This window comes from Zalophus californianus, chromosome 13 (assembly GCF_009762305.2).
Source record: "Zalophus californianus isolate mZalCal1 chromosome 13, mZalCal1.pri.v2, whole genome shotgun sequence".
Lineage (NCBI taxonomy): Eukaryota > Metazoa > Chordata > Mammalia > Carnivora > Otariidae > Zalophus > Zalophus californianus.
In genome coordinates, this window is record NC_045607.1 from 38,034,296 (window position 1) to 38,061,703 (window position 27,408).

The following is a 27,408-nucleotide window of genomic DNA, read 5'->3' on the forward strand; positions in this document are numbered from 1 at the left end:
CCGGGGCGGCTTCGGCGGAATACAGCGGGGCCAGAGCCAGGCCTGCTCTGAGGGGCGGGCCGGGTGGGCGGGGCGGCCGGGGTGGGCCGGGGCCGGGAGGGGCGGGGAGTGGCGGGGAAGTAGCCTGGCTGGGCTGCAAAGCGCGGAGCGCAGCGCCCACCGCTGGGTGGTCAGCAAGCGCGGGTCTGGCGGAGCGCGGTGGCGCGCGGAGACCGCGAGGCGACCGGGGGCGGCTGGGTCCCCGGCGGCGCGGCCCTCGGCCGGGCCGGGAGACGCGCCAGTCGGTGCCCCAGGCCGAGCGCGGCCCGCCTCCCTCTCAGCGATCATCCGTCAGGAGTGCGGCCAGCGGGCATGCCAGATCCACCAGGGGCGCCGCCGCCGGCGCTCGCAGGCCGCGGGTGAAGAAAGTGCAGCCTCGCTCGGCCCGGAGCGAAGAGGTGGCCCGGAACGAAGAGGTGGCTCGGAGCGAAGAGGTGGCCCAGAGCGAAGAGGTGGCCCGGAGCGAAGAGGTGGCTCGGAGCGAAGAGGTGGTCCAGAGCGAGGAAATGGCGGCAGCCGGGCTCATCGTGACCGTCACCCACAGTGAGCTCGGACAACCGGGTGGGCTCCGGACCGGGTGGGCGCGGTGAGGGGGCTACCAGAGTCCCAGCGGGGGTCTGTGGGTTTGGCCACGTGTCCTCCAAAAGCAGGTGTTATTGTGTTGGTCCTGGACGTCCGGAAGTGTAGGGTCTTGTTTGTGTTTGGGACCGGCTTTTGTTCGGGTCTTGTATCAGCACACCTTTCCAGTGGCCAGTGTATTTTGACTCAGGCCATTTGTTTTATCCTCGATGTCCGTGCTTCATGTCGTCGTCCTGGTTGTATGTGTTAGTGTGTGCCTGCGTAGTTATTGTGGGTCTTTGTATCAGGATGGTTTTTGGCTGTGTCGCCTATGACTGCTGTGTGTCTGGACACCTATGTGTGTGCCGAGCCTAAACTCATGTCCGTTGTTTGAGCGGGCTGTGGCTCCAAGCATACGCTCTGGGCACCCTTTGGGTCTGTCTACTGTTGGAGTTGACATCAATCTAAACAAAGTCAGTCCTCTCAAGAGCTGAGCCTATAAAGTCTCTTCAGGACTAGGGGAGACCCCAGGGCCTCAGAATCTCAAGACCAGTATTCTAGATCCTTCAGTTTTGAGTAACCTTGGGATGTCTCCTTTCTAGGCTTCTGGTTTCATCCCTGTGAAGTAGAGTTGGTAGCACCTGTCCCACTAACTTCATGTGGCTCTTGTGCAGGCTCAAGGCTTGGCATAAGCACTGGGCATGGGCTATCTCCTTACTGTCCACATACCTGTTAAAGAATTGACACTTCGGGTTCAAAAAGAAGTTTTTTGCTGTGTGAGTTTACTCACTCGTTGTCTATTTACTGAGCACCAACCATGTATGTGCCCAGGCGTGCCCAGTGGGACAGACTTGGAGGAAAAAATAATCCCTTACTCATGACAGCAAAGGAGACAAGAACATTACAGAGTACAGGGCAGTTAGGCCACAGGAAGCAGATGGCTTCTGATGAAAAGCATGGCCTTAGGAATCAGATCTGAAGTCAAGTTCTGACTCCTCAGTTGAGTCTCCATAGGCAGGTCGTAACTGGACTGAACGTAGTTTGCTCATCTGTGAAACGGGGATTAATATAGGTAGTACCTACTTCCTGGGGTTGTTCTGAGCCTCAGCAGTCCTTTATGCAGGTTAAGTGCTTAAAATGCTAGCTGATATTACTAATGTTAGTTATTATTATAGAGGAAACAAAAATCCTCCAACAGGTCACCAGACAAAGCTGGGAAGATGGGGGGGACAGGCTGTTTGGAGTAGGTGACAAATGAACTGGGCCTTGAAGGCTGGGTAAATAAATATAATAAAGTGTCAGCCTGTAGTAGTTTATGTGAAAGAATTTTCTTCATTGAACACTCTTCTCTCTCCCCAGGCAATGAGAAGCATGATCTTCATGTTACCCCGCAGCAGGGCTATAGTGAGCCAGTTGTCCAAGACCTGGCCCAGGTTGTTGAAGAGGCCACAGGAGTCCCACTGCCTTTTCAGAAACTTATATTTAAGGGTAGGCATTTCTCTTCCAGCTTTGAGTCCTTATGGCTAAAGAGACTGTTTAAAACTACTTAACCTTACCTAATGATAACTCTTAGTTTTTGAACTGGGATAATTTTTGTTTGCTTGTTTACTCATCCATTCCTTCAGTACATTTTATTGAGAACCTACTACGTACAGAACACTTTTTTTTTTTGAAGATTTTATTTATTTATTTGACAGAGAGAGACACAGCAAGAGAGGGAACACAAGCATGGTGAGTGGGAGAGGGAGAAGCAGGCTTCCCGCCAAGCAGGGAGCCCGATGCGGGGCTCGATCCCAGCACCCTGGGATCATGACCCAAGCCAAAGGCAGACGCTTAACGACTGAGCCACCCAGGTGCCCCTATAGGACACTTTCAAACACTTGGACAGGTATTAGAGTCCAAGTCCCATGAGGATGGCAGCAGTCTTACCATTTGTGGTGAAAACACATAGGTAGTCTTCGCTGGCAAAGTTAGTTTAGATCCTCTTCCCATCATATGTACAGATCGCACTCCCTAACACTTCTGCATAACTTGTATTGAAATTACTATTAAATAATTGTTTTCATAGTTGCTGAACTTCTGATTTCTCTGTTAGAATAACTAACTCTCTGAGGGAAGATACTGCTGTGTCTAATGCTCAGCATAGTGCTGACACAGAGATGTTGAACAAACTTACCAGGGGCCTGGTTGTGGCAAGCCCAATGGATGATGCTGATTTCTGCTAGGACCCACCGCCTTTCTATCCCCATTCTTTCTTCCCATTCCCATGGGAACTCATTATCGTGGTATCTGATGGGGCCAAATTTATCCCATTTGATGCCAGTCATAAAGGATTTAGTGAAGGGGGGGCGCCTGGGTGGCTCAATTGGTTAAGCGTCTGCCTTCGGCTCACATCATGGCCCCAGGGTCCTGGGATTGAGCCCTGTGTCTGGGCTCCCTGCTCAGTGGGGAGCCTGCTTCTCCCTCTCCCTCTGCCCCTCTTTCTCTATCCCTCTGCCCCTCATGCTCTATCCCTTTCAAATAAATAAAATCTTAAAAAAAAAAAAGAATTTAGTGATGGGAAGCATTTTTTATTTATACGTCATAGAGCAACTCCTTGTGTTTTCTTTTTAAAACTATTTTATTATGGGGGCGCCTGGGTGGCTCAGTCGTTAAGCGTCTGCCTTCAGGTTAGGTCATGATCCCAGGATCCTGGGATCGAGCCCCGCATCGGGCTCCCTGCTCCGAAGGAAGCCTGCTTCTCCCTCTCCCACTCCCCCTGCTTGTGTTCCCTCTCTTGCTGTGTCTCTCTCTGTCAAATAGGTAAATAAAATCTTTAAAAAAAAAAAAACTATTTTATTATGGAATTATAAAAGGCAGTAGAAGTCCATGTTTCAAAATAGAGGAAAGCACAAAGAAGAAAATGTTCTCCTGGATAAAATCCCTCGTTACATTTCAGCATATTTCTATCCATCTGTATAGGCATCCTGAAGTGGGTTTTTATTTGTGTGTGTGTGTGTGTGTGTGTGTGTGTGTTTAGTTGATGAAACTGAGATTATATTGACTATACAGTTTTTATAACATTTTTTTATAAAACTGAGCCCTCAGCATTTATTGTGGCATTGAAATTTCCTGAAAAAATTAGCTTTAATGCTTACGAAATCTTCTATTGTACTGATGTATAGTTAATTAGACCCCTGTTCCTAAATGTTTGTCTCTTTCTAGTTTCTCACTATTATGATTAAGGTTGCATTGAAGATTATTTTATAACACTTACTGTGCAGGCATATGTCCAGTTGTTTGTTTGGGATAAAATCCGAAATGAAATTACTGGATCAAGACACCTTTGGAAAAGGTTATGCCAATTTATCCTCTTCTCATTAGTGAACACGCTTGTCTATTTCCTGTAACCTTGCTGAAATCTATTTTCAGTGTTGTACAGTTGTTACCACTTGGCATAACTTCTCTTTTCAGGAAAATCTCTGAAGGAAATGGAGAAGCCATTGTCAGCACTCGGAATACAGAATGGTTGCCGAGTCATGTTAATTGGGAAAAAGGTAAATTGCTTTTTCTACCAGAATACCCCAGAATCAAATGACTAAGGTCTTCTATATATATTTCCATTTAGAAGGCCAAATTGGGAACCTAGATTCTACATTAGTGAAATAGCTCTCTCCAAACAGATGTAGTTCCATTTATTTGGTGGGCTTGCCAGGTTTGTTATTCTCATGCCCTCCAGCTCCTGTGGGTTATGACTTTTGCTCTGGGAATTATGAACAGTTATGCTACTTCAATAATGTAGCTCTTGTGTTGGTGGTGGATCTCAATCTGGTTAAAATGGTGCCTGAGTCAGGCCTTACTCACTTGGAGGGGATTTGCAAGAGAAACTTTTGTTAAAATAAGTCTGTAGATTTTTAAAATAAGTCCTCTGCAAATTTCATGAGTCTGTCTCCCTTTAAACACCTTTTCCACTAAAATCTTCCACAAGGGAAAGCCCTCTTTGGCTCAAAAGAAAGGTTCAGACTAAAGAACCAAGGGAGGAAGGGGGCCCCGGAGGCTCAGTTGGTTAAGTGTCTGCCTTCGGCTTGGGTCATGATCCCAGGGTCCTGGGATCAAGCCCCGCATCAGGCTCCCTGCTCGGTAGGAAGCCTGCTTCTCCTCTCCCACTCCCCCTGCTTGTGTTCCCTCTCTCTTGCTGTCTGTCTCTCTGTCAAATAAATAAATAAAATCTTAAAAAAAAAAAGAACCGAGGGAGGAAAAGAGCCAGTTGGTCAGGACAGTAGCCCCTGGGGTGATGAGAGAGGGTTATGGCCAGCCCTGCATTGTGACACAGTGAAATTGTTGGTTATAGGAAGTTTCCTTATTTTGGGTGAGGTGGCTTATTCAGAGTGGAGAGAGGGCAAAGATTAGCAACGTGGAGGCAAAGAAGATCTAGTCCAGCCGCAGAACAACCAGGAGTCTGGCAATCAGGATTTGGCCACAAAGAAGTGTGTGAACAATTTTGGGTAGTATAAAGGCAGGAAACTGCTGGCCCTGACTACCTGTTGTTTAGATGAGAGAAGGGGAAATATTCTAAATTTCTTTCTTAAGGTTCAGGGAGAATAGTTCTGGGAAATGGGCAGAACCTAAGGGTTGAGTTTGAAGAAATTATAGAACCCCTTATTGGAGCTGCCCTGGGATGTGTGAAACCAAGTCTGATTCAAGTCTCCGTTCCACCTCTTTTAGACTGTGTGACCTTAAGTTACTTTACATTAAACCTCAATTTCATCATCTAGAACACTACCTTCCTCACTGGGTTGTAGTAAGGCTTAAAATAATAGTCCAGATAAAGTGGGTTTAGTGTAGTGGAGAGAATGCTCAACAAAAGTATTCATCATTGTCATCATCTTAATAAATGGGAGAGCTCAGTTGTGGGTGACACTTAGGAATTCATTTAAGAGAATGGTAGAATTCCACCTGTCTCACCATTCTGGACTCCTTGCGGGTGTTTACCGTCATCTGTTCCCCCTGGAGGCTTCAGTCTGGAGTCAGCCCCAGGCTCAGGTTGACTCTGCTCTTAGATTGGCTCCCAAGCTGTCTGGGTCCTTGCAGAATGTTTACTTAGTATCTTCTCTCTAGTCTAGAGTCTTTGTAGGTAGAAAACCATGTGTAACCCTCCAGCTTGCTTTCCAAGAAGCAGCAGAGTTAAGGCTATTTTTTCTAGGTGAGTGGTTTAGCCCAGTTGTGGTCAGATTTTTTTTCTTTCCAGTCAGAAGCTACTGTTCTTGGTGATTATTGACTTCATTTCATTCTTAAACATTTTAGAACAGTCCAGAGGAAGAGGTTGAACTAAAGAAGTTGAAAGATTTGGAGAAATCTGTGGAGAAGATAGCTGATCAACTGGAAGAGTTGAATAAAGAGCTTACTGGAATCCAACAGGTCACTCTCTTTGGGGAGATACAAATGTGTGGTTGTGAGGGCAGGCTCTCTAGTCCGATTCCCTGGTCACATCTTGGCTTTACCCTTTCTATTACTGTGGGCAAGTTTGCCTTGTCTCAAGTTCCTCATCTGTAAAAAGGGAAAAATGATGGTACTTCCTCTTAGGGTTGGTGTGAGGATTAAATGATGCAGTTTGAGGGGCACCTGGGTGGCTCAGTCGGTAGAGCACGTGACTCTTGATCTCAGAGTCGTGAGTTCAAGCTCCACATTGGGCATAGAGCTTACTTAAAAGAAACAAACTAAAAACAAATGATGTAGTTTGAATCTGATGCATATTAAGTGCTTTATAAGTGTTATCGTCATTGCCATTTTCAAACCCCAGCCAGCATCCGTTTGTGCTCCTAGGAGAGCACCTGCCATGCCAGGGTCATGTATTGTCTGAAATAGAACAGGTAGTTTCTCTCAGGCCCAGCTGTTATAATGTGTTTAGCAAGACAAAGAACATTTTGTTGATGCATAAAAGGTCCAAGTTAAGCTTGATCTTAGCAGGGGGTCATCCTAGTCAATTCCTTGTATTAGAGAAGGAGTACTAAAACTAAGTAAGAGGGCGCCTGCGTGGCTCAGTCCATTGAGTGGCTGCCTTCAGCTCGGGTCATGATCCTGGGGTCCTAGGCTTGAGCCCCATATCGGGCTCCTTGCTAAGTCGGGAGCCTTCTTCTCTCTTTCCCTGCCTGCCCCTCCTCCTGCTTGTGCTCTCTCTCTCTCTCTCTCTGCAAATGGATAGATGAAATCTTTAAAAAAACAAAAACAAAAAAATGCTGAGGATTGTGAACTAGCCCCAAACCACCTATTTTTTTCCCTTCTCAGTTTATAACGTTAATAGATGTAGGTTTCTGTTTTTTTTTTATGATTTTATTTATTGATTTGACAGAGAGAGAGCACAAGTAGGCAGAGAGGCAGGCAGAGGGAGAGGGAGAAGCAGGCTCCCCGCCGAGCAGGAAGCCCACTGTGGGGCTCGATCCCAGGACCCGGGATCATGACCCAAGCCGAAGGCAGCCCCTTAACCGACTGAGCCACCCAGGCGCCCCAGGTTTCTGTTTTAATGACAAAAGTAATACATGCCAGTTGTATAAATTTTAGGTAAACATATGGGCACTAACACCTATAAGGCCCTGACTCAAAAGATAACCAATACTAAAGACTGGAATATGTTTTTGCATCTTAAAAAAGATACAGTGTTGTGTACACGTTGTAAATTGTCCTTTTATAGGATAATAAAACTGAACATTTTCCTATGTCATTAAAAATGATCATACTTGGGGCACTTGTGTGGCTCAGTTGGTTAAATGTCTGCCTTTGGCTCAGGTCATGACCCAGGGGTCCCCTGCATCAGGCTCCCTGTTCAATGGGGAGTGTGCTTCTCCCTCTGCCCCTTCCCCTGCTCACGCTCACTCACTCTCTCTGTCAAATAAATAAAATATATTTTTTAAGATTTTCTTTATTTATTTGACAGAGAGAGACACAGTGAGAGAGGGAACACAAGCAGGGGGAGTGGGAGAGGGAGAAGCAGGCTTCCCTCGGAGCAGGGAGCCCGATGTGGGGCTCAGTCCCAGGACCCTGGGATCACGACCTGAGCCAAAGGCAGACGCCTAACGACTGAGCCACCCAGGCGCCCCAAATAAATAAAATCTTTTAAAAAAATGATCATAATTTTCAAAACTTACATAGTATTGTAACATATATGAATGTATCATGGTTTATCTAACTAATTTTCTATTATTTATCATCGAATGATATTTTACCGTTATGCATTAATGCTTCTCTGAACATCCTTGGATATAAATCTTTTTTGACCATTTCTGATCATTTTTTTGGGGTAGAATAAATTCTTTGACTTGGAATTGCTGGCTAATGTTTAAAGCTTTTACTACATGTGGTCAAATCTACATCTTTGATAAACATCCTCAGAGATCCCAGCTGTCCACCCATCGTCACCAGCTAACTGGTCTCTAGGCCAAGCAATGTGAATAAACAACAAGACAATTTAATAAAAACAGTGTAAATGCTGCCATTTGTTAGCGCATGTCTGTGTCAGGAATTATATTAAGAGTCTACTTATGTTCTTCTTTATCCTCATAGTAACCCTCTGGGGTGTGGGTATCATAATCTCCGTTTTAAAAATGAGGACATTAAGGTTCAGATAAATTAAGTAACTTGCTTAAGATCACAAGCCAGTAAATGGCAGTCAGAATTCAAGCTTGGGCCTATTGGACTCTACACCCTGCGTTCTTAACGTCTGCTTCTTGTGTGTGGGTATACTCTGGTGACTGGAGGCTTCACCAGAGCCAGGCCCCAGGAGGCATTAGCAGCCCCAGTGGGCCATGTGAGCTAGAGAGGCCTGCAGCCTATTACAGTGCATGGGGTGGCTCTTTTTTCTCCAAGAGATGAAGTTGTGGGTCTGAGGTCTGGCCCAACCTTTTGGGGGAATGTGGGCTTAGGGTGTGGCTGCTTCATCAGTGCCTCAGCCTGGAGTTTTCTGTCAGCCTTAAGGAACCCTTGCAATAATGCATTATTCCTGCACAGGGTTTCCTGGCCAAGGATTTGCAAGCTGAAGCTCTCTGTAAACTCGATAGGAGGGTAAAAGCCACAACTGAGCAATTTATGAAGATCTTGGAAGAGATTGACACACTGGTAAGTAAATATTCAGCCGAGAAGAACTAGTTTTCTTTGACTATGTTTCAGTCAGTTTCACTCTTTCAGTAATGCACTCTTATTGTCTGAGCATATTGAGTGCCTGCTGTGTGCCAGACAGTGCTCGGTCCTTGGTGGATACACGGAAAGACAAGATAGTTCTGGATTTTTAGGCACTCACATCATACCAACATAGGGCTTTTGTCATTTTTATTTATGTATGCTAAAAGCATCTAATCCTCACAAAGTTGGGACCCAAATGGACCGTGATTTTATGGTTAGAGAAACACAGGGCTTCATGATACTCATGTGACTGATTATCTGATTATTACTGGGCTCATTACCTGTACAGAAGTCAGTCAGACCCAGCTCTTGTGAGACTGTTGAGAATCTCGACTTCCATGTTCTCTTTTACAGAATGACGGTAATGATATTTCTAGCCGGCTGCCTCATTTTTTTTTTTAAGATTTTATTTATTGATTTTTGAGAGAGAGGGAACACGAGCAGGGGTGGGGGGAGAAGCAGACTCCCTGCTGAGCAGGGAGCCCCATGTGGGACTCCATCCCAGGACCCTGGGGTCACGACCTGAGCCAAAGGCAGGTGCTTAATGACTGAACCACTCAGGTGCCCTGATGCCTCATTTTTTTTTTTTAAGATTTTATTTATTCATTTGACAGAGAGAGACACAGTGAGAGAGGGAATACAAGCAGGGGGAGTGGGAGAGGGAGAAGCAGGCTTTCTGCTGAGCAGGGAGCTCGACATGGGGCTCGATCCCAGGACCGTGGCATCATGACCTGAGCCGAAGGCAGACGCTTAACAACTGAGCCACCCAGGCGCCCCAATGCCTCATTTTTGAGGGTGAATTACTCTGCCTGGGATTCGGGGGGAGTGAGGGTAGTTGTAAAGAAGCACAGTGAGCTCATGGCATGGCCAGGATATAGTATCTGTACCTAGGAAATAGAGAAAGGACAGAGTCCATGTTACAGATCAGTTTCCATGGTGCAGACACTGAGAACAAAGGGAGCTTTTATAGGGGTGAGAGCCCTGGAAAGAGCCATGTAGGATACAGATCAAGGATACATTCCTGAACATGCACGTCTCATTCACTTTGGTGTACTATGGGTATTTTGTCGTGTTGTTATGTCACTTTTATTGAGATTATTTGTCAACTTATTCTTCCACAGATTCTGCCAGAAAATTTCAAAGACAGTAGACTGAAAAGGAAGGGTTTGGTGAAAAGGGTTCAGGTGAGTTGTGTGGTGAAGCATTCCAAAGTTTAATGTGTTGGTGCGTGTGTTTATGTGTGCAGGGTAGGGTAGGCTAGAGGTGTGATGTGTGATGTGGACTTTCTTTTGGTTGTTATTTCCTGAACCCAGAACATAAGAGAAGAGCTCCTTTCATGCCCCTGTAATTATATTTGAATGTAAGCTCATTGAGGAGGAAGACCACTAGAGAACAGTTATGATGGCCATATTACACAATTCCAGGAGGCACTACTCCTGTGAACACTGTTCCCTGAACTTGTGCAGTACAGTGGCAAGGCTTCCTGTTCTCACCACGCTTCTGGGGTCTTGTTGTCAGAAAGCCTGGTCCTACGCTGCCCTCTGCCTCCCTCCCCTTTATCTGGGAGCCCAGGCTGGCTCCATCCCTCCACAGCCCGTTTTGAGTTGGTCACCCGTGGGTTCCCCATAATGGCTGAGCAAAGAGCCTTGCATGGGCAGGGAGTGGCTGGCCCCAGATGGTCCCTCACTGCCCTGCATTCCTGTTTTAGGCATTCCTAGCTGAGTGTGACACGGTGGAGCAGAACATCTGCCAGGAGACAGAGCGGCTACAGTCCACGAACTTGGCCCTGGCCGAGTGAGGTGAGGCGGAAAGAGGCGGGGCTGCCCTGAAGAACAGCGCCCCCAAGTTCTGCCCTCTCTGGGACTGAAGTGACCTGATTCCTCCAGGGCTGCTGGGGACAATTGGCCACTTGCCAGTTTTCCTGCACTCCCCCTGGTCTCAGTGAACAAGTATTGTCTGCAGTCTGCAGTGGAGCTCCTGTCTGTTTTCTCATTCCGTCTCCGTGCGGCTGTGCCGTCCAGCAGCCCACCCTGTCTGGAGAGGGCCTCCCCTGCCCATCTTCCCAGCTCTTTCGACCTTGGGGTACTTTCCCTGGGCTGGTGAGACCTCTCATTAATGTTGGAGTAATTCTGGGTTTGTAGGCCACCCCTGTCTTCAGATTCATGAGGCCTTTTTGCCCTTGTGATTCTATAGCCTGTCAGTGTAACCCAGAAGCACCAAGAGGTTACAGCTAGTCAGGAATGTTGGGAGTGGCTCAGAACAGGTGTTTGGCACACAGGGTAGTCCAAGTATCCCTTGTTGTAACCGAATTCTGGAACAGGTGGCTGGGTGATTGGTTCACAGACCCTGACCTCACCTCCCAGTGACCCTGCCCAGCCACAGGCCATGAGATCTCAGAGGCCCATTCCTGGGATGGGGCTCGTATTGATGCATGGACTTCGTTGTCTTCAAGTAAATCTTTAGAAGGTTAGAACCTAGTGATGACTGAACCTCTGCTTGAAACCAGGTCACAAGTACAGCGTGGGGGGACAGAGAGAGGAACCACGGGGAGGTGGGTGGTAAAGGCAACCATAAACTTCTAAGGCGTTCCTCAAAGGCATTTCTGTTCATTGTACCCTTCTGAGGTCAGTGTTTCCTTCAAGGCTGTTCCTATTTGTTTTGTGGCCCCTTCCACTGTTATTTTTTTAAAAAAGCAGTTTATGTGTACGTCCACAAGCAAAAGAATGTTTAAACTTTTTTTGATGAAATATGAGAAGCAAAAGCCTTCCGTGGTTCTAGCTGTAATTTGTGTTGAATACAATCAAGAGTGGCCCTGTATGCTAGAACTCGTAACCGGGTCAACTGCTGTCACCCCATTTTTTCACACAGTGCCCAGGAGACAGGCTTCCAATAGGCCACTCTGAGGCCGACCTTATTTGGCAGAGAGAGTCACTGAAGCCCCAGGAATTGAGGCCCGTGTGGATGTGACCTAGGACAGGGGTGGACACATGGATGAGGCTCAGCCTAGCCTGGCCCACTTCCCACTTGAATCAGCAGTTCAGTATTTATATGATCGTTTTTGTATGGTAGCTGTGTGGTGTTGCGCCAAAACATGTAATGAGAAGTCCCTGTGTGCTGGGTACTGTTCTGAGTTCTTCAGGTGTATTAGTCATTTAATCCTCAGACATTCTAGGAGACAGACAGATACTGTCCCCATGTTAGAGGTGAGGAAGCAGAGAGCTTGGGTAATTTCTCAAGGTCCTAAGTGGCAAAGCCAGGATACAAAGCTAGGTGGTTTGATTCAGAGCCCACACTCTTCACTTACTGCCTCCCCACAGCATGGGCTCGCTTGCTCTCATCCGTCTCCCTCTCCCTTGTTGGTCTCCACTTCCCATCTGGCCTTCTGCAGAGCAGTTTCTCTACAGAGCAGGTGGGGTGGTCATAAAGTGCAGGTCTTAGCATGTCAGTCGCCTGAGCATAAAGGCCAGAGTCCTTTCCTTCAGTGCTCTCCCTTTCATCCCCAGCCACTGGCCTGTTTGCTGTGTGCTGTTCCACACGCTGGGATTCCAGATGCTCTGTTCCTTCTCCTGCTTTGGGTCTCTGCATATGCTATTCCTCTGTTTGGACAGCTCCTCACCATCTCTCCCCGACCCCTACCCCACCCCTTTCCTAGGTAGTAACTCCTGTTCATCCCTTGAACCTAACTCAAATGTCTCTTCATGGAGAAACCTTATCTACTGTCAGAGAACACATCACCCCCCCCCCCCCCAGGTGATATCCTTTCACAATTTGCCATAACTTTTCTTTATGATAAATAGCATGATCAGCCATGAGTGATTTGTGGGATTATTTGATTAATATTTACCTCTAACCCTAGACTCTAAATTTCTTGGGTTAAGGGGCTTCTTTGTCTTGTAACAGCATATTTCAAGCACATTGTCTATTTGTAATAGGTGCTCAATAAATATTTGGAGAATGAATGAATGTCGATCGCACATATCTACAATGAAATTCCCACAGCTGCACTCCGTCAGCACTGGAATTTACAGCATCAACAACCATTGTTTGATTTGAGGGTGGAGAAGAGAGGCCCTACAGCGCGGGCAACTGGGCATGTGTGCACAGCCCCCCTTTCCCCCCCCTAGATCTGCACATCCACGGGGTGTCCCTGCCTGTGAACAGGGAGAGAACACTCCTCGCTGCCCACTTTCCTGGGACATGGCCAGTCCTACTATAAGGGGAGCCGATGGGGCTCTGTGATCCTGTAAACATCCTTCAGCCTCACAGGGCTGGAAGAATTCTCCCACACATTGTTTAGTCAACGATTTCTACTTATCCTTTAAGACTCAGCATTAAGGTTATCTTCTCTGAGATGCCCTTCTTCCTTTGGTAGTCAGAGCTGTTTTAACTGAAATCACCAGAAACCGAATTCCAAAGAGATTGTTGAAATAGAAAATTTATTGGGGTGCCTGGGTGGCACAGTCAGTGAAGCATCCAACTCTTGGTTTTGGCTCAGGTCATGATCTCGGGTCGTGAGATTGAGCCCTGCATGAGACTCCGTACTCATCAGGGAGTCTGCTTGAGATTCTCTCTCCCTCTGCCCCTCCCCCTGCTTGTACACTCTCTAAAATAAATAAATCTTTTTTTAAAAAAAGGAAAGAAAGAAAGAAAATTTATTGGCAGGATGCCAAGTTATCCCATGTAGCCTTGGGATGTTCGAGGGCAGCTGGGCTTCAGGAATTCAAACACAGCCTTGAATCGCTCTCTGCATCTCTTTCTTTGTATGCTGGCATCATTCTCTCAATCCTGCTTCTTCCACAAAGTAGGAAACATGGCTGTCAGCCCCCACTTCACACATCTTGCAGCTTCACTACCAGAGAGGAACTGCTTGTTTCCTTGTTTGCAATTCAGAAAATCCTGGGGAGAATTTTTTGGCCAATCAGTAATGGCCAGGGCAGCAGGGTCATGTGCCATAGATAGGACCTTTAGGGGCCCACGGTTATGTTTCCAGAGACAGGGCCAAGTTTCCACATCTGTAACGTGGGGAATTAAGTATTCCTTACAGTGGTGCCTGGCGCCTGGCACATTGTTCAGGTGTAATCTTTGGGATTCCTCATCATGGGTGGAAGCCTGGGAGGGGAGTGTCACCGACAGGAAACTTGGCTGAAGCTATGCCACCTATGTGTAAGAGGGGCTCCCCACTTCAGACAGAGGCTTAGAGATCACCAGTATTCACTCTTTTCCTATAAGTGAACTAATTTTCAGCTTAACACATGGCCAACCAGATAACAATTTTCCCAGTCTCCTTGTGCTAGCATGGTCAAGAGACTACATTTTAGGCAATGGGATGTAAACAGAGTATGTACATCTTATAGGAAGCATCTTCAGAGGCAAAGTCGAGTGCCCTTCTTTACCTCTCTGTGGACTGGAATGTAGACATGATGGCTGGAGTTAGAGCAGCTGTCTTGTACATTGAAGGGGAAACTGATGAGGACAGCAGGGTTACAATATAAAAAGAGCATGAAGTTAGCGTGCTGCATAGGTCTCTGTGTGGGAGAAAGAACTGTTTCAGCCATTGTTATTTTGGCATTTGGGTTTCTCACCACCAAACTTAATACTGCATCATTCCCATGCAGGAGAGGAGTAAAAGTTTCTGTTACCAGTAGCAGTAAGTAGTAGGGCCCATAGATGACCTTCCACCTGGAGATCTATCAGCAACAATTCCTGCCCACATCCACGGTTCAGTTGTCTGGGGAATGCTGGTTCCTGCCTTCCCTGCCCCATCTTTCTTCCCAGTGTGTTTTCCCACAGTACATTTCCTGCTCTGTCTGCCCACCCTGAAGCGGGAATCTGAGTTCATGTGGCTCTGCTTCTCCTGGCCAGGCCCCTCTCCACACTCTTTTCCTCTGCCACCATTATCAAGTGGCTCCTTCTATTTGCTTTGGCCAAAAGAGGGTTATTTGACATGGACCATAGGCTAGGGCCTCTGTGGTGGGATTTCTAGATGCTGTGTGTTTTTGTGCGCCATTGTATAAGCACATGTGTGCTGTGTATGCCTGGGGTTGTGGCCAATGCCAACATTAACAGTCCGAATGGATGGTGACTAGAAGAACAGAGCAGGGTCTGGACGTCATCCTGCTGTGGGTGGCCAAGGTGTAGGGGGACACTCAAAGGCTTGGGGCAGCTGTTTTTACTGTTACAGACCTAGGTCAGTATTTTAACAAATAGTTCAGATACACTGTGTACACTACCTAAATATTAGCTACAGTAGTATCAGTGTGTGTGTGTGTGTGTGTAAGACTTGGGGCGCTGGTACAACCCAGGGAGAAGGCCATGAGGGGTGTAGGACTCTCCCAAAGGCTGGGTCCTGCTCTCTGACAATGGCAGAGGGTACAGAGGTCACCTAGGTTCTTGACAAACAGGCTGGGGCAGACAAGTGTTCTGGGGACAGGGGCTGACCTCTTCAAGAAGCAGAAGAGACCTAGGACCTCTAGGAGAGCATGTGACAGGGTTGAGGAGCACTGGAGCGATGGACAAGACATCAGATTCAAAGTAGGGAGGTCAGGACAAAGTCCCCACCACATCCACCCACCCCCAACCACCTCACCAGAGTCCCCAAAGACACTGGCTCACTTGGCTGAATTGGGCTGGATCTTTTATTCATGTCACATCCTCCACTTCCAAAACTGTTCTCTAGCCTGAAGTTTCATGACTTAAGAGGCTGCTATGGGGGTCAGCATTTGCCATCCTTCAGGATCTGGATGTCCTTTTTGGTTTTCCTAGGATCACAGGAGACAAAGATGAGGCCCATCTTATCAGGGACTGGAACAAACCCTTCAGGGACCCTGCCTGGCCCAGTCTATTCCAGACACCCTGCTGAGCTCTCCCCACCTCCCCCACCCACTATAGATACAGGGCAAGTTCTGGGGGTCCCTGGGCACACCTCTATAGCTTTTCCCTCTTGCACACCCTCCCCTGGGTGATCTGAGCTTCCCGGGTTGTCTGATATTGTCTGATGGCTGCTGAAACTGTCTCCAGCCCTGACTCTGTCTTGAACTCTAGCCACACCTCCACCAGACATGATCGCCTCACAAACCACCTAGACCCCCACTGCCTCCCAGCTAAGTTAGGAAAGTGTCCTGTTGCTCTCCTGCCTCTCTGTCTAGAGTGCTGTAGCTTCTGAAGACTGTCTTCTCTTCCATGATCTCACTTAGCTCTGGCCCAGCCCAAGGGTTTTATTAATGAAGAAAGGAGATCGAATAGGTGATCAGACATACCAAGGTCACGTTCTGGCCCTTCTCACCTCTCAAGACTCGTTTCTTGCCTCTCCCCACTCAGTCTTTAAACTTTATACTCCAGTGTATCCAATTTCTTATATTTTCTCAAATACAAACATTTCTTTCCCTTTTAGACCTTTCCAAACTGATTTCACTACTTGGAATTACCTTTCCTTCCTTTTTTTTCCAAGCTAATTTCAACTTATCTTTCAGAGCTGAGCTGGAAAGTCTTCCCTGCCCTTGTCCTTGCCCTGCACTCACAGAACCCTGGGTGCCCCCATCTGAACCTTGAGCATTCTATGCTACAGTTGGTGGACCATTAGCTTGGCTTCCTCCTTAAACTACCATATGCCCCCAGAAGGCCAGGGATGCTGTCTAGCTTATGCCCTGTTGTTTCCCAGTGCCTAACATATAGTAGATGCTCAATAAATAATTGCTGGCAGGAGGAATAAATAAACAAATGAAGTCACCTAGTCGGTCAGGGGCAGAACGAGGGAAAGAACCCAGGGTTTCTGCACCCTCCCCAACCCCCTACTAGTTGTGGCTTTGTACTTGGAACCATGTGCCTTCTTTGCAATATACTTGTGCTCATTCTGTTAGGGCCAATGCTGGAGGACTCTTCTCAGTCCAAGGTGTGTGAAGGAAGCGGCAGGTCAAGTCTTGCTCCTTTTACACTTGAATGTACCAGAGGTGCGCCCCACCCAAGCAAGCTGAGGGGTAGGAGTGGGGTGGACTTACAGCCGGATCAAGCAGATCTGACATTCACTGTTATACGTAACACCATCAGTGCCACAGACCAGGTTGGATGTCTGGGAACAGACAGGAGACTCCTCCATGTGCTCACAGATGGGCTGTGAAAGAGAGGAAGGGGGGAGGGCACTCAGATTCAGAGGCAGCGAGGAGGGACCCAGGGACTTTGCTTGGAGTCAAGGGCCCCAGGGAAGAGCCAGATTCTAGAAGGTCTCAGTGTTAGTCCAGTGGGCATGAAACTAACTACTCAGGGCCCTTTGGTATGTTTGTGGCTGTGTACACAAGTGTGTATCTGTCTGCTGAACCCAAGTCTGCGGGCATCCAAGTATACGTCTGTGTCTATGTGTGTCGGGTGAGTTTATACCCTCAAGCTCCTAGGATGGGTTCACACACTTTTCAGAGGGTCTAACTAGAACCTCTGCTGCTGGTACCCATGAGGACCCCAGGAGACAGAACCACCAGCATTCCCAGGGGGCCCCTCCTCACTGAGGGCTCCTCCACTCACCCTGGCTGACATGACCCATCAGACCCCTGGTACGGGAAGGCTGGAGAAATGGAACAAGGTTTGGGTCTTAAATGAGGCTAGTCTGAAAGAGTTTTCAGGGCAGGCCTGAGGACAGGGTGGAAGCTGGGTCAGGGCTGGGATCGGAACGTGGAACAGGATGGGGTGAAAGAGGCAGCCTGGGGCGGCGGTCACAAGACCGAGAGCCTGACTTCTGCACTGATGAGCTGTGTGAAGTTGTGAGAGCCGTCTCCACTCTTGGAGCCTCAGTTTCCTCCTCTGCAAACACTGTAAATGAATAATAGTATTCTTCTCACGTAGGGTTAATTGAAATCATGTATGTAGAAGTACTTGGCTCTTTTGCACAATAATAGGCCTGGATCTGATGGGCTGACAGTGAAGATGCTAGGCTGCTAGATGGGAAGGTGGCTTTGAGCCTCCTTGCGCACCTCGGTGAAGGCTGGGTTGAGGGTCTCAGGAAGGCCAGCACCACTGCCTTGGGATCCCTGGGGACATCAGACCCAGGGCCAAGGTGGAACCAGGGTTCATGGACAACTTGGTGTCTGTCCTCCAGAGTGAAGGGATAGATGAACGATGGGGTGTGGTTGGGGAAGTCTGGCACACACCAGGGGGGCCAGGGTGCCTCTGGCCCGAACCCAGTGGCCTGTCCATCTTTACTACACAAAGCAGAGAGTGCGCTCAGTCCTGCTGAGCCTGGGCAGGGGATTTCACCGGAGACCAGGTTGGGGCAGATCTCTCGAGGTCCTGGAAGCCAAGTTTGAGACCTTGGCAAAGGGGCTGGGCCAACTCAGCCTGGAAGGGCTAACCTGGGGAGCATGCAGGCTCACAAGGCCACCCTAGCCACGTTGGAGCCATCAGTTATTTGAGCGGGAGTATACAGAAGACAAATGCTGGTTTCCTAGCATGGATGCAGAAGGAAGGCCAGGACAGCACCTTGGGGCCCAAACTGGAAGCAGCTGCCTTACCATCCTTGGGGAGATGAGTTTTGCCGCCGACACTGGCACTTCTGAAAGGCAAAAACGCAAGAGTTAGGTGATGGCGGCTCTAGGCGCAGGTGTGGCATCTGAGGGCTGTTTCAGGAGACCTGTTCCAGCTACTGCCCCGTCTGGAATTCTGAGAGGTATTGAAGTATTGAATCACCAGACCGTGGGGAATCTCAGAAAGCTGATGTGACTTTGGGTTGCTAGAACAGAGACACAAAATCTAGAGTTAGGGAGGTGACAGTCCAGCCTGATCTTATTAGATCACACTGGGATTGTTATATCCCATATAATAAGATAATTCAGTTAGTATGTACCAGGCATTGAGAACACATGAGCTTACCTCCCCTTCACAGCTCTATCACTGTCGTGTGATGGGGAAGGAAGGAGGCAGTGGTGGATGCCACAGGCTGCTCCCCACATCCCACCCGCAGGCAGGACTGGGGTGCTCATTTCCTCAGCGGCTGGGAGTTATTGGCCACTCACAGTGACTCCCTTCCTAGAAATTAACTCTCAGAGAACAGAGTGCCTTACCTGGTCACATCCCCTACCCAGGAACATACTACATGGAAGGGGCGTCTTGGGCCAAGGTCAAGGGCAGCCTGGGATAAATACAGCTTTCTGTGTGACATTCTAGAACAGGCCAAACTAATTTATGGTGGGGGGAAAAAAAGCAGTGGTTTCCTCGAGAGTGGGGTAAGGGAGGGGATTGACCAGCATGAGGGAAGTTTCTGGGGTGTTGGAAACGTTTTTGTTTTGGTTTGGTTTTTAATTTTTAAGTAGGCTCCACACCCAACATGGGGCTTGAACTCACAATCCTGAGATCAAAGTTGCATGTTCTACTGACAGCCAGCCAGGTGCCCCAGAAAGGTTTTGTTTTGTTTTGTTTTGTTTGAAGATTTTATTTATTTATTTGTCAGAGAGAGAGAGAGAGAGAGAGAGCACGAGGAGGGGCAGAGGGAGAGGGAGAAGCAAACTCCCGGCTGAGCAGGGAGCCCGATGTGGGGCTTGATCCCAGGACCCTGGGACCATGACCTGAGCCGAAGGCAGATGCTTCACCGACAGAGTGCCCCAGGTATCCCAGTGTTTCGTATCTTGATAGAGGTTTGGGTTACACAGGTACATGCGTTGTCAAAATTCATTGAGCGATAAGATTTGTTTATTTCATGGTACATAACTGTTGGGGACAAAAAAAACATTAAAAAAATATAAAGGCCTTCCATGGCTCCTTGTAATTGCTAAGCTCCTTTATCTTACGTTTAGGGCCCTGCATGAGCTGATTGAAAACCTCCTCCTGGACTCACTTCCTAGGACACCTCCCCATGTTCCTGTGCCTCTGCTCTTCCTGCCTGCTCATTCTTCAGGGCTGGCTCTGCTTCGGCTTATCGCATTGCCGTCTATCTGAAACGTCCTCATCTCCCTTCTGCTGATTAGATCTTCATTTCAAGGCTCAGATGCTACTTCCCAGTGAAGCCTTCCCTGATGTCCCCCAGGGTTTCCCGAGCAGACCTGGATTTAGGCTCCAGTTTTTGTCCATTTGGGCTGCTAGAACAAAAGACCATAAACTGGGTGTCTTAGAAACAACAAACCTTGATTTCTCACAGTTCCGGGGGCTGGGAAGTCTAAGGTCATGGTGCTGGCAGATTTGGTGTCTGGTGAGGGCCCTCTCCCTGCTTCAGAGCTGGTGCCTACTTACTATGTCCTCACATGGTTGAAGGGGCAATGGAGCTTTGTGGGGTCTCTTTTATAAGGGCACTCATCCTGTTCATGAGGGCTGTACCCTTATGACCTAGTCACCTCCCAAAGGTCCCACCTCCCGATACCATAACCTTGGGGATTAGGATTTCAGCATATGAATTTTGGGGCCACAAGCATTCAGGCCACAAACATAGGAGCTTCTTTCATACCGCCACAGGCTGTCCCACTCACTGGGTCACTCCTGCCTCTCATGGACCTAAGTTCCTTGGGGCTCCTATGCTTCTGCCCCCATGTGGCAATGCCCCCCACATAGTGGGTGTTCAGGAATTGACGACTAAAGTGCATTGTGGGGAGGCGGAGTGCAGAACCCTGTGGTATCAGAGCTTCTTCCTGGAGGATGTGGGAAAAGGTTGCATTTACTCTCAGCCTGCTCTTGAACCCCGTCCTCACTCAGCCCAGGCGGGAATCTGAAATGGGCATAAGGACTGTCTTCCGGACAGGCCTCCTCAGTGTTCCCAATGGGACAACTGCTCAGGGAATGGATGCCAAGCTAGGAGTAAGCAGGTTAGCTGGGCCAGAGCCCCCAGACCCATTCTCTGTTGCCCCAGCCCTTAGGACTATGTCCTCAGCTAGGGAAATGGGAGTGGGACCCGCCATAAGGTTAGTGACCTTCTAGAAGGGTCCTAAGTAGTCTTCCTGCTTCTCCCTTTAGTCTGTTCTCAACACAGCAACTAGAGTGATCCTTTTAACACACAACTCTGCTCAAAATTCTTTTTTTTTTTAAAGATTTTATTTTTTATTTATTTGACAGAGAGAGACACAGCGAGAGAGGGAACACAAGCAGGGGGAGTGGGAGAGGGAGAAGCAGGCTCCCCGCTGAGCAGGGAGCCCGATGCGGGGCTCGATCCCAGGACCCTGGGATCATGACCTGAGCCGAAGGCAGATGCTTAACCGGCTGAGCCACCCAGGCGCCCCTGCTCAGAATTCTTTAGGGTCTCCCATTTCGCTCAGAGGGAAAGCCAAGTTCTCATATTGGCCTTCAAGGCCTTACCCAGTATAGTTCCCAGTTGCCTCTGTCATCCTCTCTCCCATTGCTCGGCACCCTGCCTCTCATTCCCATCCAGCCACACTGGCCTCCTCACCGCACCTCTAACACTCCAGCCATGCTCCTGCCTCAGGGTCTTTGCCAGTCCCCTCTGTCTGGAACCCTCTTCTCCCAGATATCCACACGGCTCACTCCCTTGCCCCCTTCAAGCCTTGCTCTAGGAGAGAACCCCTGATTTAATGTGGCAGCCCTCTGTTCACCCTGCCCAATATATTTTTCTTTAGCCTTTGTCACCTTCTAACATTGCACCTATCTTGTTGTCTATTCCCTTCCATCCTACCCCATTGGATTTAAGCTCCATCAGGGTAGTTCTCTTTCTATTTGCTCACTGATACGTCTTAAGGGCCCAGAACAATGCCTGATATATGGTCGGTGTGAGGCCACAGAGGTGTTCCAGGCCTTGAGAAGGCCCCACTCCAGCATGTGTCCGGCCCGGGACAAGGGCTACCCTTGGCTCACACAGCTGCTGTCAGTCCCGTAAGCATCGCCTGTCACAGCAGACAGGAGCTCAGAGGACCCAGGTCAGGCTTCCTTCAGCACCCACTACCTGGCAGCCAGAAGACTTACCTGTCTCTCCAGAGATAGGCCTGCTCCCTGCTGCTTCCCACATCTCTCGCCGAGAAGTTGCTTAGAGCAGCTTTGAACTAGGACTTCCTATGCTACGGCTGGAGAAACAGAGGCCCCAGGAGAGGAGGGGCTTTTGCAATTTGGGGCCAGAGTCGGGATTTGAACCCAGGTTTCTTTTCTCCTAGCCCAGGGCTTTTCCCACCACAGTGGAGAGGTACAGAAAGAAGGTATAGGCAGAAAACCGAGGCCTCACAGGATGCTCCAGGCCCTGTCTCTGCCCTCACCACAGGCCCATCTACCAACACCAAGCCACAGAGAATCCAGGCTCTGTCCACTCACCTCTGTCCACAATGAGGAGGGCGGCCAGGGCGACCACCCACAGGCGGACGGCCATGCTGATCCTGGGCTGATGTGGTCCGAGCCAGCTGGGGCCTGGGCCCGGGGAATGACTGGGGCCTGTTTATAAGGCTGGTCCCCACCCTTATCTTATCTAGGGCCAGATGGGGAGACTGGGAGTGGCATCCACAGTTAGCATCTGCACCATGGCACCAGAGATACTGAGCTTGTGGGGGCCTGTGGAGCTGGCAGGTTTCCAGAGTGAGGCAAAGCTTGGACAACCTCCAAAGCTGCTGCCAGTCAGGGCTGGAGCACGAGGGAAAGGGAAACTGAAGGAGAAAAACAGAGACACCAAGTCAGAGAGACAGAAAGAGGAGAGAAAGGCAGATCAGAAGGAAAGAGAAAAAGAAAAGTGGCCACTGGAAGGGAGTGAGGCAGAGAAGAGGGGCTGGAGCCATGGGCTCCTTTGTTGTTGCCACCAAGCAACTGCGACGGCCCCAAAGACACTTTCCTTCCTGAGGCCCGTTTACCCCCGCACCATGTGGAGGTCCTGATCAGCCCCTCCTTCCTGGGGCTGCTGGGAAGTGACAGTGGGGACAGCAGATGGGAAAGCATTTTGCAGAGGATGAAGTGAGGTGTAAATATAAATGTAAATGGTTCTTTTCATTCTTTTCCCACCATGAAAGGGCACAATTGATACAGGGGGGCGGGGAGCAAAATAAAACATAAAGATGCCCTCAGGGCAGCTGGGTGGCTCAGTTGGTTAGGCATCTGACTCTTGGTTTCGGCTCAGGTCATGGTCTCAGGGTCGTGAGATTGAGCCCCATGTTGGTCTCCACGCTGGGCATGGAGCCTGCTTGAGATTGTCTCTCTCTCTCCCTCTCCCTCTGACTGCCCCCCCACCCCCATACTCTCTGTCTTTCTAAAATAAAAACAAGATGCCCTCATGTTTTGCATGTATTATATTCCATTTGCATTTTAACGGGTTAAATACAGGCAAGATTCTTTTCAAGAAAAATCAATATATAAAACTCCCCCAGGGGTACCTGGATGGCTCAGTCGGTTAAGTGTCTGCCTTTGGCTCAGGTCATGATCCCAGGGTCCTGGGATCAAGTCCCACATCAGGCTCCTTGCTCAGCGGGAGTCTGCTTCTCCCTCTCCTCCCTGCTTGTGCTATCTCTTGCTCTCTCTCAAATAAATAAATAATATTTAAAAAAATAAAAAATTAAAATTAAAAAAAATAAAAAATAAAACTCCCCATACCGATACAATATGTATGAACGAGATATTTGGTTATCTGCTTTCAAAGAATTTCTGATTTATAAATAGAATAATAAAATTTGAATTATATATGCATTTCTCCAATTAATTTAGATTAGTGATTTTTAGCTCCATCTACAGATTTAATTTCCCTGGGGAGAATTTATTACTACAGACGCTGAGCCTCTTTCCAAAATACATGAATCAAAGTTTCAATGTTTTTTAAAATTCTTTTTATTTTGAAAGATTTCAAGCCTACAGGTAAGTTGTAAGTTAAATGACTCAATGAGAAGGATTCTTATTCAAGAATAGCCCCTTTGGGGGCTCTAGGCAGCAGCCAGACAGTCACCCCTACAAACTGATAGAGGCCCCAGATCTGCAGCCAAGCCCAGCCTCAGGTCTGTGACTCAGCTTCAAGATCCTCCTGCCCCTCCTCAGGAAACTCACAGGCCTGCCTCTGAGGCAGGTGGCAGCTACCCTTCCATTGCTTAGCCAGGCAGAGCAAATATTTAACGATGATTTCCTGCCCTAAAGCAAAAACATCTCATAAAGTGTGGGGAGTTAACTTTAAAGGTCATCTAGGTCCTGTCTACCATCTTTCTCTCAAACCTTCCTACAGCAGCCCCACCACGAAGTCATTCAACCTTTAGGGATGAGTAGCTCACTACCTACCAGTTTCATTGTTAAATGGCTTTGAATTGAGTCCTTCCTCATAAAAGAGGTCCATTTCCCCGAGACTCCTTGCCGGTTAAGGGGCGGAGAGTGGGGGGGTTCTTCCCAGCTCTGTCTCTCGCCTCCTGTACCTGTATTGAACCCTAGGTGAGCACCTCCAGGCTAAGCAGGTCCAGCCCTTTGCCTGCCCCTACCCTTCCGCCTGAGGAAGCTCTTGGGCCTCTCTGCATTTCTCATCTGGTTCCCAGGTCTGTCTGCCTGTGAACCAGGTTAGAGTGAGAAGGGGACAGGGGAAACAAAGGAGTTTGTCACCTCCCTTGTTTTTGGACCTTAGACCTTTATCAATGTGGCAGGAATGTCTGCTGATGGTTCTGGCTGCTTCAAGGGATCAAGAAGCTTGAATTCTGCATTCTTTGAAGTTCAGAGTAAAATCAAGGGCAGCCTGTGGGGCGCCAAGCCCACCTACTATCCTCCCTACCCAAAGTCTCTTTCCTCGCACAAGCACCTCCTAGATTCACTCATAATGACAAACTTCAAATCTGTCCTCCCACCAAAATATGAGCCTGACTCCTATATCCAACTGCTATTGGACAGCACCCCTATGAACGTCAGTGTATCCGAATAAACCTCATTCATTAGTCCAGAATCCATTCATTCACTCAACAGGAGATTAATATGCAGCTAAGCTCCATGTGTTTGGGCATAGCAGAGAATAAGTCAGACAAATTCCTGCCCTCAAGCAGCTTGTCATTAAGTGGGAGACTGCTACCAAATGAGCAGCAGAACTGTTACCATCACCACTGGATTAAGTCCCACAAATGAGACACACTTGGTGCTTTGGGAGGATCGGAGAATGATCTATCCATCTGGGAAGTCAGAGAAGGCCAAGGGGTGAGTGCGTGGGGCAGGCTGTAGCAGAATGGAACAGTGTTGCAGACAGAGGAAACAGAATGTGTGAGGGCCCTGAGGCAGGAAGAAGCTTGGCACATCCAGGAAAACAGGCCAGTGCAGCTAAAGTGAGGTCAGCGAGTGGAGAGGGGCATGTGGTGAGTCTGGAACGGTCAGGGAGATCAGATCACTGCTTCCTGCTCCACATCCCACCTTCCAGCGGTGCAATCCAGAAGCTCTCTGTGACCCTGTTTGCCTTCCCACTGAGTATACAGGTTCTGCTTCCTAAGCAGCTGTTGAATCATGCAAGCAAGAAGGAGTGAGCCCTGCGGAGATCTGGGGAAAGGGTCTGTCAAAAGGAGAAACTGCAGGGCCAAGGCCCTGGGACAGAAGCAAGCTTGATATGCTCAGGAAGCAAATACCAAGGAGTTCATTGTGGTTAGAAGAGAATGAACATGGAAGTGAGTGGCAGGAGGAGAGGGCCAGCTCATACTCAGGTCCCAGCCCAGACCAACTGGTTGGGTCAACTTGAGTGCATCCTTTCCTCCCTTTGGGCTTGTGCATGTTCTCCCATCTGGGAAATGGGTCTGCTGACATGTACATCACCAGCCTGACTCCTAGGGCAGCTGTGAGGACCCTGAAGAGGAGAGTGTGGGGTGAGATATGTGCAGACACTGTGATGCCAACGAAGCAGCTTGAGCTTGGATTCCTGGACGCAGAGCAGAGGCCAAGCACTAAAAGCCCTAAGCACCTACACAAGGGCTGGGATCAATATGATAAAGACAGAGATGCCCTAAAACTGGGCTCTGGCAGCAGAGCTGGTCTTGCCCCAGGTCAGAGCGAGGGCTGGGACATGCACGCTAACACTTCGCAGCCTCGCCCAGCAGCCTTCACTCTTCCTGCTAAGTCTTGCATTGATGCCCATGGAATACAGCCCCTCCTTGATGACGACAATGCAGGATCTATTAGCTGAATCACCAATCCTGCTGATGGGTGGAGGAAACAATGGCCTTGTTTGGTTTAAGGTGGATGAACTGACTTCAAGCAGGTCTTGGGCCTGCCAGATGGCATGGCCAACATGGCCAGCTTGCCCCTGGACCATCTTTCCTGGCCCCTCAGCCCACATCCTGCTCCACCTTCCTCCAACCTCAAGTGTCCCCACCTGCCCATCGACCTGCGATGAGCAGCCCAGGTATGGGCACCCACTCCCAGGAGGCCTGGTCTGGACAAAGCCAGCTCCACAGCCCGTCCTGTCCTGGGCTCCTCAGCCACCCGACTCCATGTCCCAGGTCTGGCCGCTTCCCATTCTGCCTGGTACAAACTGCAGGGCCCCCACACAATGGCAGTGAAAGGAAAGGGCACCGCTTTACTCCTTTACAGGTAGATTTCATCTACTTGTTTGGGATCTGACTCCAAGGAGGACTCAGTGATGGCAACAGCCTGAAGTCATTCCTCTGTGGGGGCACCCGCCCTACCATTCAATGGACTCTTATTAAGCACCTATTGTTGGGCAGCAGTCATTGTGCCAGGTCCTGGGACCACAGAGATGAGGGGTAAATGGATCCCTATGCTCAAGAAACTTGCAGTTCACAAGTAGTGGGGAGATGGAATGGGCACATGGACCCTGAGCATTTATAAATTTATGAAGGTACTTATAAAATGCTGTGGTCAGGACAGTAAAGGAAATGGTGATAGAGATAGCCCATGCACCCCTCACTCAATATGTCCAAAAGTCAATTTGCCATCTCCTCTCCACCCAGAGATGACCTACGTCCCCGTGCATCCATCCGGGTGGACAGCGCCACTATCATCCAGGTGCCCTTGGCGGACCTGGGCATCCCCCTGAACTCGCCCTTAATTCTTCATTCTTTCTGATTTCACCTCTTCCCCTCCTCACATCTATCACCTCCTCTACATTTCCTCTAACTCATCCTCCATATTTCTTCCAGGGCAATCTTTCTGATATGCAAAAATGACCACCTGATCCACTGCTTAATATTATTCAATTATTATTAGTCCACTCAATTAATATCATTCAATCTCTATTGACTCAAGGATGAAAACCAAATTCATCAGCATACACGTTCTTCCATGACTGGGCCTTTGCTGGCCTCTCTATCTTCATCTCTGGCCACTTAACCCTGAACTCCATCAGACAGAACCACCTACCAGGTTCTTATTCCTCCAAGCCTTTGCTCAGGCGGCACCTCTGCCTGGCATATGCTCCTCTACCACCTCCCTTGGGCTCTCTTCCTGGATGCTCAGCTTCCCCAGTTTGGGCCCCTCATCTGTACAGACATCTATCCCAGCAGCACGTATAATGTCCCATGGTCCTTTCTTGCTTATGTGACTATGTCCTCTATTTCCTTACAGAGAGGAACAGGAGGACGTCCAGTGTACCCCATATCCCCACTGCTCTGTGCAGGGTCTGGCACCTGTGTGCTGACTATATGAATACATCCAGGACTGGATGCAACTTCAGGACAGCAAGGAGTCCAGTTCCAGGTTCTGTCAGCTGGGCTCAAGGGCTTCAGAGAGCTCTGAGGACCAGGCTGGGCTCCAGTTGGCCCAGGGGGTCCAGCCACTGACCACTCTATGCTGTGTCCATATGGGAACAGAGGTGGC

General features: G+C 48.8%; 2 protein-coding genes across 5 annotated transcripts in view; one reads left to right on the forward strand and one right to left on the reverse strand.

Moving 5' to 3' along the window:
- Positions 1 to 141: 141 nt before the first annotated feature.
- BAG1 (BAG cochaperone 1) overlaps positions 142 to 27,408 on the forward strand; it is a 31,355-nt gene continuing 4,088 nt past the window's right edge. The window contains exons 1-8 of one of the 4 annotated variants that reach the window (XM_027614845.2): positions 142 to 582; positions 1,957 to 2,085; positions 4,051 to 4,133; positions 5,881 to 5,994; positions 8,578 to 8,685; positions 9,870 to 9,932; positions 10,457 to 10,547; positions 19,521 to 21,960. In XM_027614845.2, coding sequence (XP_027470646.1) covers positions 546 to 582; positions 1,957 to 2,085; positions 4,051 to 4,133; positions 5,881 to 5,994; positions 8,578 to 8,685; positions 9,870 to 9,932; positions 10,457 to 10,546 — 624 coding nt within the window. In that variant the 5' untranslated portion in view covers positions 142 to 545 and the 3' untranslated portion in view covers position 10,547; positions 19,521 to 21,960. Of the gene's footprint in view, positions 583 to 1,956; positions 2,086 to 4,050; positions 4,134 to 5,880; positions 5,995 to 8,577; positions 8,686 to 9,869; positions 9,933 to 10,456; positions 12,497 to 12,680; positions 13,318 to 19,520; positions 21,961 to 27,408 lie in introns of those variants that run through there. The other 3 variants (XM_027614846.2, XM_027614847.2, XM_027614848.2) reach the window with 3 other exon arrangements.
- Positions 15,365 to 23,035, reverse strand: SPINK4 (serine peptidase inhibitor Kazal type 4). The gene is made up of 4 exons (XM_027614849.2): positions 21,967 to 23,035; positions 18,243 to 18,283; positions 16,743 to 16,855; positions 15,365 to 15,506 (listed from the first exon to the last, which is right to left on the reverse strand). The coding sequence occupies exons 1-4, from the start codon at positions 22,019 to 22,021 to the stop codon at positions 15,461 to 15,463; spliced, it is 255 nt and encodes an 84-aa protein (XP_027470650.2). The 5' UTR covers positions 22,022 to 23,035; the 3' UTR covers positions 15,365 to 15,460.